The sequence below is a fragment of the Ipomoea nil genome, unplaced genomic scaffold, assembly GCF_001879475.1.
Source record: "Ipomoea nil cultivar Tokyo-kokei standard unplaced genomic scaffold, Asagao_1.1 scaffold2159, whole genome shotgun sequence".
Classification (NCBI taxonomy): domain Eukaryota; kingdom Viridiplantae; phylum Streptophyta; class Magnoliopsida; order Solanales; family Convolvulaceae; genus Ipomoea; species Ipomoea nil.
The window spans coordinates 1,962,949-1,974,859 of NW_017618587.1; the positions used below are offsets into that span (position 1 = coordinate 1,962,949).

The 11,911-nt window shown below is 36.0% G+C and overlaps 2 protein-coding genes across 3 annotated transcripts; both read left to right on the forward strand.

Annotated features, from left to right (window-relative positions):
* Positions 1 to 2,105: 2,105 nt before the first annotated feature.
* LOC109149721 (receptor-like protein kinase HAIKU2) lies at positions 2,106 to 5,589 on the forward strand. The gene is made up of 3 exons (XM_019297661.1): positions 2,106 to 4,552; positions 4,647 to 4,867; positions 4,978 to 5,589. The coding sequence occupies exons 1-3, from the start codon at positions 2,202 to 2,204 to the stop codon at positions 5,364 to 5,366; spliced, it is 2,961 nt and encodes a 986-aa protein (XP_019153206.1). The 5' UTR covers positions 2,106 to 2,201; the 3' UTR covers positions 5,367 to 5,589.
* Positions 5,590 to 9,565: 3,976 nt separating this feature from the next.
* LOC109149849 (probable E3 ubiquitin-protein ligase RNF217) lies at positions 9,566 to 11,613 on the forward strand. 2 transcript variants are annotated; one of them, XM_019297866.1, is made up of 3 exons: positions 9,566 to 9,937; positions 10,556 to 10,722; positions 10,774 to 11,591. In XM_019297866.1, the coding sequence occupies exons 1-3, from the start codon at positions 9,694 to 9,696 to the stop codon at positions 11,440 to 11,442; spliced, it is 1,080 nt and encodes a 359-aa protein (XP_019153411.1). In that variant the 5' UTR covers positions 9,566 to 9,693; the 3' UTR covers positions 11,443 to 11,591. The 2 variants fall into 2 exon arrangements, with proteins under 2 accessions (XP_019153411.1, XP_019153410.1); XM_019297865.1 differs by having other exon boundaries at positions 10,556 to 11,613.
* The last annotated feature ends 298 nt before the right edge of the window (positions 11,614 to 11,911 follow it).

Below are 11,911 nucleotides of genomic sequence, written 5' to 3' on the forward strand. Positions count from 1 at the left end.
TCGATAACTCCCGCACCCTCCAAGGATATCCATACAAGAAAATTCTATAATGTCGATCAATAGTAAGACTTAGTACTACTGACATTATTACATTGTAGTATCTGTTTATTTATACTTTTTCAACTTATTGAAGTAGAAAGAGTCAACACAGCTTCTACTGAAGCTTAATCTCATGACCTCTCATAAAGAAATACTACATGTGCTTTTATTTTTTACTCTCAACTTATTTCCACATATAAAATCATGATTGGTCACTTGTATTGTAACTCACATGAAAAAAAAGTAATTTATCAGTACTCGTTACGTAAGAGAGTAAAATTTTGAGAGACTATGTAGTAGAATTTTCTTAAGAGTCAATACATGCTATCTCAACATAATGTTAAGTGCAATTTTGAGAGGCTTTGAGACGTGTATGAAATTTTTATGGTGTTGATTGGGGTTATTATATACGTAAATAAGAGCGTAGGAAGACGCGCCGGCGCAGTGAAGAAAAAAGCCACATGCTTGGATGGAGTCCACGTCAACGTCGGCCGTCTTTTAATTTGTTTGGACATGAAATTGAGAGCAGAAACACCGACGTTTCCCACCGCCAGTGCCCAACAGTGAACTCTTATCTTTTTCTTCCTTTACCAAAAAGATTTATAATGACAACAAAAGACAGTGGAAATATGATGAGCAGTTCAGATCTGATCTATTAAATGAGCAGTTTATTAAGGTTTAATTTTGTCAACCAGCAACCAGATTTTTAACGTTAAATTTAGGTGAAATTTAAAATTAAAAAAATGACATTGAAAAATAAAAATAAAAATTATTCTTACATCTTAGGGTGCGGTTGGTTAACGGAATTTTAAATTACCCCATATAATATGATTACTTGCAGGAATATAATCTGAAATTTTGGAAATAAAGATGAAGCCTTTAATCTGCAATACAAAGTTGTGATTTGCATAATGGTTGCCACCGCTGCAACCCAAATAGCAAAGGCTGGCTTTTAAAGTTTTATTTTTGCCTAACGTCATGGAAAGGGACATGATTATATTATTGTTTGTTCATGGTATTTTGGTTTTAGTTTATGGGTAATATTTTGTAAGGAGGACAATAATACAATATATATGCTCTTGTCTTCTATAATTCATCATTGAACTAATATTCTTGATAGGTACAATTGTATACAAGTCTTGAATCTGCCATTCAACTTGTATGATTTTGTAAAGATTCTGTCTTTTGAATATAAAATTGTAAAAGTGAGTAAACTATTGATATTACGATGGATGGGTATGATGTTGTGATTTTTGGTTTAGATAGGAAAAAAATAATGTTTCCTTGATATGGTATTTTGATATTTAGGACTTATGAAAGCAAAAGTGACTAAGTCATAGTGATATTTAAGGACAGTCTCGGAACGAAAAATATGTAAGTGGTGTGTATCGGTGTATGTTTCTCGTCTCTGAACATGATTTCCCAACTTAGCCCTTGTTCCTACATTCATGCCTCGTTGAAATATATATTTTCCCTCCCAGCAGCCTGTACCCACGCGAAATGAGCAGTTATGAAACTTGAATTCCTGGTTAGTAAATAATCAATGAATTTTTCCCTTTTCCCCTGGTTATTCTAGGAATTCAAGTTTCAAGTGGCCCGGTTATTCCACCTGCTTGTATTTCTGCCCTTTTGAATTATTAATGAAGTTCTTGTGTTTTTGTCTAAAAAAAAATAGAATAAAATTGAATGCATTCAAGAATATCATTTGGTTATCAAGCAAGATTATCTCGAATGAGATTGTCACGTAGCTTATTAAAGGCTGTTAAATACTCCATATAATTATATGAAATATTGTATTTTGTATTTATTCATACACATTTATTTAAATCAAAAAGAAAAGTTACACGAAAAAGAGTGATTCAGATTTGTGAATAAAACATAATTTTTGTATAAAAAAAATATAAGTTTGATAGTTTTTTTTTCTCTTGAGCTCCTATGATAAAATCTTTATGGTAAAATAATAATATATTTTTAGTTTAAAATAAATTCGACCAAACATAGCCAACCTAGTTTCCTTGCCCACCCAAAATTTAAAAAAAAAATGAGAAATTAAACAGTATATGGAGTTGGTGTGAAAGCGCGCAATTCGTTAAAACGGCGATCTCGTCTTCAGTTTTCACTCGCACCCTTCTCAACTGAAGACAATTCTCCAATTGTCAGCCATGGCGGCGCCTCATATTTTCCGGCCAAACCTTATCCTCGTCATTCTACCCATACTATCCCTTCTATTCATCTCCGCCGCCGCCACCGAGCTCGAGTCTCTCCTCGCCATTAAAGCGGCCCTTCAAAACTCCGATACCAAGATATTTGATACCTGGAACGCGCGTCATTCTCCCTGCGATTTCCCCGGAGTTACGTGCGATTCAAATGGCTCAGTCAAAGAAATCGAACTTTCCCGCCGAGGCCTCTCTGGCTCTGTCCCTTTCGATTCTATCTGCTCTCTTAAATCTCTGGAAAAGCTCTCTCTGGGATTCAATTCACTTTCCGGCGGAGTCTCCGACAGCTTGAATAAATGCGTTAGTCTGACGTATATAGACCTTGGGAATAATTTATTCTCCGGACCGATTCCGGGAATGTCTTCGCTCACTCAGATGACGCATTTGTACTTGAACAACAGTGGGTTCACCGGAAAATTTCCCTGGAATTCGCTGGAAAATATGACGAAGCTGGAGGTTCTTAGTCTCGGGGACAATCCGTTCGACAGAACAACGTTGCCGGATTTTATTGTAAAGCTTACGAATTTGAATTGGCTGTATTTATCGAATTGCAGCCTGGAAGGGAAGATCCCAGAAGGGATCGGAAACCTGACGGAGCTGCTGAATTTGGAGTTGTCAATGAATTACATTTCCGGCGAAATTCCAGCCGGAATAACGAAGCTCCGGAAGCTATGGCAGCTGGAAGTGTATAATAATGAGCTCACCGGAAAACTGCCAGACGGGTTCGGAAACCTCTCGAATCTTCAGTACTTCGACGCTTCGTCCAATCTTCTTTACGGCAGTCTCTCCGAAATCAGGTTCTTGAATAAGCTGATAAGTTTGCAGCTTTTGGAAAATCAATTTTCCGGCGAAGTCCCGGCGGAGTTGGGAGATTTCAAGAACCTAGTCAACTTATCGCTCTACACGAACAATCTCACCGGAACTCTTCCTGCTAAGCTTGGCTCTTGGGCGGAGTTTGATTTCATCGACTTGTCGGAGAATTTCTTCACCGGTCCTATTCCGCCGGATATGTGCAAACAGGGGAAGATGAAGGAGCTTCTGATACTTCAGAATAACTTCACCGGTGAAATCCCGGAAACTTACGCGAACTGTATTAGTCTGAGACGTTTTCGCGTCAGCAAGAATTCACTTTCCGGCAAAGTTCCTACCGGAATCTGGGGACTGCCAAATCTCAACATTATTGATATTGCGAATAACGCATTCGAAGGTTCCATAACTGCCGATATCAAGAACGCTAAGTCGTTGGGGCAGTTATTTGTTTCAAATAACAAATTGTCCGGCGAAATCCCGCCTGAAATCTCCGGCGCTTCTGCTTTGGTATCGATTGATTTGAGCAATAATCAGTTCTCCGGGGAGATTCCGGCGACAATTGGTGAGTTGAAGCAGCTAGACACTGTTAACTTTCACAACAATGAGTTCTCGGGTTCAATGCCGGATTCACTGGGCTCATGTGATTCTCTCAGCGACATCAACATAGCTTTCAACTCTCTCTCCGGCCAAATCCCGGCCTCTCTCGGATCTCTCCCGACGTTAACTTCATTGAATTTATCCGGCAATCATCTCTCCGGACAAATCCCCGGAACTTTATCATCCTTAAAGCTCAACCTCGTTGATTTTTCCAACAACCAGTTATCCGGTCCCATACCGGACTCCCTCTCAGTCGAGGCTTACAACGGCAGCTTCACCGGAAATCCAAGACTCTGTAGCCAGAAAATCAAGAATTTCAAAAAGTGTTCCCGGGAATCCAGCAACTCCCCCGCCATACACACCCTCTTGCTCTGTTTATTGTCCGTTTCCGTCGCGCTCCTCGCCTCGCTGGCGTGTTTCTTCTACTTAAAGAAGAACGGCGGCCGGAACGACGACCATGAACGGTCTCTGAAGGAACACTCCTGGGCCGTCAAATCCTTCCGCGCATTGACCTTCACGGAGGACGAAATTCTCGACGCGATCAAGGAAGAAAATCTGGTCGGAGAAGGCGGCTCCGGGAGCGTGTACCGCGTCGTCCTCCAAAACGGGACCGAATTAGCCGCGAAACACATATGGAACTCCGGCACAACCGCCGTCCGGCGACGATCCCTCGCCACCACTCCCATGCTGGGGAAACGCGGCGTCAAGTCGAAGCAGTTCGAGGCCGAGGTTCAAACGCTTAGCTCCATCCGACACGTTAACGTTGTGAAGCTGTATTGCAGCATAACCAGCGAGGATTCGAACGTTCTGGTCTACGAGTATCTGCGCAATGGGAGCTTATGGGACAGGCTCCACACGTGCAAAAAGATGGGTTTGGACTGGGAGACCAGGTAACAATATGGAAATTAGATAAATATGTAAACATTATTATTACTATTGTCCAAAATTGTATATATGAGTGGCAAATCAATATATTTCTTATAGGTATGAGATTGCTGTCGGTGCGGCCAGGGGTTTAGAGTATTTGCACCATGGTTGCGACCGCCCCATCATCCACCGGGATGTCAAGTCCAGTAATATCTTATTGGACGAGTTTTTCAAGCCCAGAATTGCAGATTTTGGTCTGGCAAAGATTCTCCAATATAACAGCTCTTGTAAAGACACCACTCATGTCATTCCAGGAACTCATGGATACATCGCTCCAGGTACAAAACATTTCAAGTTTTATTATAAGCTTTGTCTAAATTTATGCAATTGTTTTATTAAGCAAGCATGCATGCATGACGATTATCGTGACCTATCAAACTCGTTGCAGAATACGGATACACGCAAAAGGTGAAGGAAAAGAGTGACGTGTACAGCTTCGGGGTGGTGCTGATGGAGCTGGTGTCGGGGAAGAAGCCAATCGAGGCAGAATACGGAGAGAACAACGACATTGTGAGCTGGGTGAGCACGAAGTTGAAGAGCAAAGAGAGCATATTGAGCATGGTTGATTCAGCCATCCAAGAGCCATTTAAGGAAGATGCAATTAAGGTTTTGAGGATAGCAATTTTGTGCACTGCTGCCCTCCCAAATTCAAGGCCAACCATGAGGAGAGTGGTTCAAATGTTGGAGGATGCTGAGCCTTGCAAATTGGTAAGCATCATTGTCTCCAAAGATGCTGCTAAACTTGACAACCCATCAGACAACACCTCAAAGATGTAACCTTAAAACTAGTTTCTATTGGATTGTAAGCCTCTCAAGGATCATGTACAAAGGTTGTAGTGTAATATAAACATATATAATGTAACCCAAAGGGGAAGTTCAAGTGGCAAACGAGCTTCTTTGTGAGGACGACCGTAGAGATAACTCGCCAAGTGACAATTCCCCTTGGGCCAGCTTTCACGGCCCCCGTAGCGAACATGATGTATAAATCTTGATTCAAAAATAATGTGTCTTCAGTTAATAAATTATATGTATGTAAATAAATTGAATACACATAATTTGTTAACTACAAACACATACTCCGTAATATGTTAACCGCATATTATGTGTCTATAGTTAATATGTTATGTGCATTTAATTTATTTGCAAATAGATAATATATTAACATGTTAACTTCATACACATAATTTGAATGTGAATCATTTTAAACCATGATTCATAGTATAAGATTTACCATAGTCCATGATATAATTTGTCATGAGCAACACAAACATATAAAGGGCCCAACACAAGAGACCACGTAACATAACCCGAAAAATAAGAGAGCCCATACTGAAAACCTGTCCATTATGGAATTTTGACAATTTGAGGTACATTAGTACATTACCCATAAAAAATAAAAACAAAAATTATGAGGTGTTTGGTAGGATGGAATTGCAATTTCATGGTTTGATTGGTGGGAATTGCAATTCTACGGAATTGTAATTTCTTCCGATTATGAAATTGTAATTCCTAGGAGATTCTATGAATTGCAATTTCACACTTTGTGAAATTGTAATTTCATGGTAAATTATCATTTAATCCTTATGATAATGTAATTTAAATTCACATTTTATTCTTTTCTCACGGAATTGCAATTCATTTTCCCTTAATTCCCTCCTTCCAACCTAACACATACTCCATAATATCTTAACCACATATTATATGTCTACAATTAACATATTAAATGTCTGTAGACCGTAGTTAATATATTATGTGTATTTAATTTATTTATGGACACATAACTCTATACACATAATTTGAGTGTGAATAATTTTAAATTAGGATCCGTAATGTAAAATTGACCATGATCCATGATATAATTTGCCATGATCAATACAAACATATAAAGGCCCAACACAAGAGGCCACATAACATAACTGAAAAATAAGAGAGCCCATATTGAAAACCTGTCCATTTTGGAATTTTGACCAATTTCATTACTGCGTGGACCATGATCCATACAAGTTGTTGACCATATTTTGTATACTATAAAATAATGTACATTTAGTACAAAAATAATATACATTCAACACTAAAATAATGTACATTGTATTCAGGGGATGTACATTATTTTTGTACTGAGTGTACATAATATTGTATAATGTACATTCAGTACAAAAATAATGTACATTTAGTATATTAAAAATGTACTTTTTGTTATGGTCCACATAACACTGTGTGGACCATAATTTGCCAATTTTGACACTTAGATGTACATTAGCCAAAGAAAAAAAAAATTATATTAGTTTATTACTCTCACAGGTCTCATCATAATATTGACAACCAAGAGTATAGATTCAATGAGAGAATCCAGCTGCTTTCTTGTCTACGGCGACAGACTCTAAGTTTGGTCTAGTTATCCAGAGATGATATTTTGATCCTCAGATTTATATTCATGAACTTGTTATCTTGTAGTAATATCATTGCTTTGGTTTTGGACCGTCCAATGACATTATTTTAATGTTATTGGGTGTGTAAACAAATCAATTCAAATACATTAAATTCAATTCGTGATTTTAATCCTTATATCTTGATTCAAATTTCAATAAATCGAATACGAATCAGAGTAGGTTCGATTCGATATATATATAATACTAACCGAAGACTTTGTGGTTCACTGGTACTAAGTTGTTTTTTTATTTGGAAAATTATGAGTTTAAACTTCAGTGGAAACAGACTATTAGCTCTTTGTGCTGAACAGATAATACATCATAACAAAGTTAAATATTTAACAAATACAAAAATTAGTGACCGATATTTTAAAGACACATTTAATCTTACAAAAATTATTTCCCTATTGTTAAAGTAGAAGCAAGCACCTGTACCTAAACGAAAACATTTGGTTAGCTACCCAATCAAATTAACAACCAATTTCTAAAAGTTTGCAATTCAAGACCATGGAACTACCCAAAAGTGTATAAAAGACAACATATTCAAAAACTTTTTTTTAAGATATAAACTCCGCTCATGTGTATTAATCTAGTAATCTTACTGAAGAAGTAAATTTCACTATAAAACATGTTTAAAATTAATCATGTCCTTCATATGTCTAAACGTTGATAATTACATATAATTATATTTAATTAATTAATTAAGAATAAAAATAAAATATGTTTATTTATATAGATAAGTGCAAAAAGACTCCTATAGACAACAAAAAATAATAATAATAATAATAATAACAAATTTAATAAAAGGGGTGATTCAATCATTTCATTAAAGATTAACATTCCTAATCAATAAAATATAATTTATTTTACATTTTTATTATATTTGATTTTTAATTTATAGAATGTGCTGTCAAATAAATCAACAAGTTGAGTACACAATTTACATATTTGTGTTAGAATTCATATTTTATTATCCCATGTATAATAAAACACTCAAATTACGATTTTCTAATCTGGACGACAATATACATAGTTACTGTATTTAAATTTTGTGAGTGACTAGTTAGCTTTGGCGGTGGAAGAATGAATTAAAATGACAGTCACAAGATTAAGAAAGTCAACCTATATAAATTACATTTCGAAATATTATTTTACACGTTATATCATCGCTATTACATACTCCGTAAATATCTTTATATTTCCTAAATTCATTTATATTTTCTAAATCTTTCTACATTCATAAAATAGCTCACCCTACCATAAATACCCGATTACCATTAACATACAACATTACCATATGACTATATGTGGTATTTCTTCAACTATAAGATGTCCTATTCACTTCCAAGAAAGGGAGCTCAATCAATCATCTTTTTCCCTCTACATCTCTCTAGGAGAAGAACACAAATGCTACACGACGCACCATTCCGTTTTCACGGTAAAAATATTGTCACTTTATTTTTTTCTCTATTATTTATCTTTTATTGATTCAATCGATCTTATTGGTCTGTCGAATGACTATCCTTGGTAATCATAAAACTAAAAATCAGATTTATAAATTTGTTTTAAATTGGACCGATTACAAATTTATCATTAAAAACAAGTATATTTGCTTTCAAAAAAAAAAAAAAAAAAAAAAAAGAAAAGTATATTTTATCAAAGATCTGTCCATTTTGATGATCTCACATGGGTTATGAAAGTCTACATAAATAGGTTAGACTTAATTCTTGAAGATAATAGGTTAGACTTATACTGCAAAATATATATATATATATATGTAATGATAACTTAACTCTTAACTACTTTTTTGAGTAGAACTCTTAACTACTTAATAGTTAATAGGTTAGAATAAATCTTTTTATTGAGATTTTATAGTGTGAGATGTGCTATATTTTTTTTTTAAACATAAATAAATAAATATAGTAGGGTTTCAATAAGAACATTTGCAATAAATCGTGTGCATTAATCTAATATTTTTTAATGATATAGATTAAATTAAGTGTATGCGAACGCGAATTAAATGTGTGCAAACACATTTAATCGCGTTTGCACACATTTAATTCGCGTTCGGACACACTTAATATTAATATAGATCATTAAAAAATATTAGATGGATACACGCGATTTATTCTCACGTTATCACAAGTGTCTCATATGATCCTAAACATATATATATATATATATATATATATATATATATATATAAATTTATAAAAAATATTATTATTACTCCCTCCGTCCCATTTTATGTGTCTGGTTCAGTTAAGGAGACTTGACTGAAATCATTTTTAATCCAATTTTTCATAATATTAAGTTTAGTATTAGTATACAAAATTTATATATTTAGAAACTACACTAAAAGTACTATTAAACACAACAAATCAAATTTAAAAATAAGTAAAGAATATTAAAGAAAATAAACAAAAAAGAAAGTGTTGGTTAAGTAGGACAGATAAAATGGGACGGAGAGAGTATTTTTTTAGAAATTTAATATATTTGGTTGCAAAATGAAAAGAAAAAAAGAATACAAAACAAAACTTTATTCATATAGTGCGGACGTGCGGTGCCGAGGATTCCAATTTCCAACTTCATCATACTATGAAATTCAGTTAAAACAATTTCCCCTTTCTTCGGGTCGCCTTGTTTCTTCTTCCGGATCGTACATTCGTACGTTCATGGGATCGTTTTTAGCCAATATCTCCAATTCAATTTCGCCGACTGCTCAAGCTCTCTTCAATGAATTGTGGACTGCCTACATCGCCCCCCTGGATTTCCATGACCTCATCATTTCCTTCGTAGGTGTATCAGCGGTCATCATCTCCGTTCACCTCTTGCTCGAGATGGTGCGTGACTTGAAGCAGACGACTAAGCAGAAGATGAAGAGCAAGTGCCTTGGAGTTCGCCGCGATTTCTCCACTGGTAATCAATACATCAATACTTGTTTTGTTATCAAGTATGGAGTATTGGAGTACTCGTTACGATTTTGTAAAAGTGATCGGTAGAACTGATAGCCTGGAGTAACAGTTTTAGTTGATTTTCATTTGCTAGGTTTTTTTTTTTTTTTTTTAAATTCTGCTAGTGGTAGATATTGTTTGTGAATGATCTACTTTGCTGCCGGTTGCTTGATGATGCTGTTTGTGTCGGATTTGTTGAGTTTTAGATGAATTTTGTTGATCGGCGAAGAAAACTCTTTGATTGCTGCAGTAGGGAATCGATAGTGTGGTAGGTTTAATTTGTCACTTTGTTTGTTTCTAATCTGTAATTATTGCTACAGTGTTGCAGCTGATGTAGTGATTTTGCTTTTTCTCAATTTCCTTGAACTGAAAGAAACACTTGTGAAGTGATCATCTTTTTTGCCTTTTGGATTCTGTTTTCAATGGTTTAGATATTATCTAAACAGTAGGCAGCACTTTTCCCAGTTGAAATGCAGTGTCATTTGCCTCAAATCATAATCAATACTTAAAAAAAAATCAATGTTTGGTTTCCTTAATTACTTCTATTATATTCTGTTTTGTTGATAATCTTCACATATTACAGAAGTAGAAAAAACCAGGAAGGTTCATGTTCCGGATCTAGATGCTGCACTTGCTGAAGATCTGCAGTTTGAAGAAACTTTATTGGCTTCGCTTTTTACTGCTCCAACTATTAATGATGCATCTTCATCTGTATTGGCTTTGCTTTCTACTGCTTCGACTGTTAATGATGCATCTTCATCTGTATTGGATTTGCTTTCTACTGCTCCGACTGTTAATGAGGCATCTTCATCTGTCCAGGGAGGACCCTTTCCTAAAAGCTTCTGCGAGATTTGTTTAGAGGACAAAGGAAAATGGCAGATGATAGAACATGACGAATGTTCTCACTCATTCTGTTCTGAGTGCATGAGCAAGCATATCATCGCAAGGGTTGAAGCAAACATGGTTGAAGTCATTTGCCCTGGAATAAACTGCAGAGCTCTGTTAAATGCCAGTGACTATCAGCATTTGGTTCCTAAGGAGACTCTAGTTCGGTGGGATGAAGCTGTATGCAAGTCAATGTACGTCGACTCTCAGAAACTGTACTGCCCTTTCCGGGACTGCTCTTCCATGTTGGTTAATGACACCGGGGAGGACATGGGAAAGTCGACTTGCCCTTTATGCAAGAGATCATTCTGTGCAGCATGCCAAGTCCCCTGGCATCCCGAGTTTACCTGCAAGGAATTCAAGAAGCTGAACACGCAGAAGAAGAAAGAAGATGCCATGGTGATGACTCTTGCAAAGAAGAAACACTGGCAGAAATGCCCGAAATGCAAAATGCTTGTGGAAAAATCAGAGGGATGTATTCACATGACTTGCAGGTGCAAACACCAGTTCTGCTACAGGTGTGGCGAGAAATGGTCTTCAACTCATGGAGCTTGCCAGTTTCATCCCATCAGGACTGCCCAGTAGGCAGTGGTGGTTTGTAGAGAAACCATTTCTCGGTTTTTGCTTCTCGTCCTTGCACAGAGATCATGCTAATCTTATCGTTATTGGTCCCGATCCTTACACAGTGAACATGCTAATCCGATTTCATACTGCTAATCATATCTTTATCACTATGATATCTTCTTATTTTGTATATATATTGCAGTTTCCAAGTAGCCATGTTTCATGTTTGACTTGATAGCTCGGGCTTATTTCAACGCACGCAAATTCAGCAGTGATTTTCTGTTCGAGCCTAGCCGCAGCAGTAAGTCAAAGGCTAATCACCTATTGATTAGAGTAGATTATGAATTATTTATTTAATAATAAATCACACATAATCATAATTTATAGTCAATCTTTTACGAGGTGGTCCACAGTTTTGGTTCAAATCGGATAAAGAATGGTTTTTGCCATTTGGGTTGTAATCTTAATTTTATCTTTTAACGGTACCATT

Bases quoted from the DNA above. Each gene is read 5' to 3' on its own strand.
- LOC109149721 (XM_019297661.1), top strand. From the start codon at position 2,202: ATGGCGGCGCCTCATATTTTCCGGCCAAACCTTATCCTCGTCATTCTA. The intron at 4,553-4,646 runs GTAACAATATGG...TATTTCTTATAG, and splicing joins GGTTTGGACTGGGAGACCAG to GTATGAGATTGCTGTCGGTG. The intron at 4,868-4,977 runs GTACAAAACATT...AACTCGTTGCAG, and splicing joins TCATGGATACATCGCTCCAG to AATACGGATACACGCAAAAG.
- LOC109149849 (XM_019297865.1), top strand. From the start codon at position 9,694: ATGGGATCGTTTTTAGCCAATATCTCCAATTCAATTTCGCCGACTGCT. The intron at 9,938-10,555 runs GTAATCAATACA...CACATATTACAG, and splicing joins TCGCCGCGATTTCTCCACTG to AAGTAGAAAAAACCAGGAAG.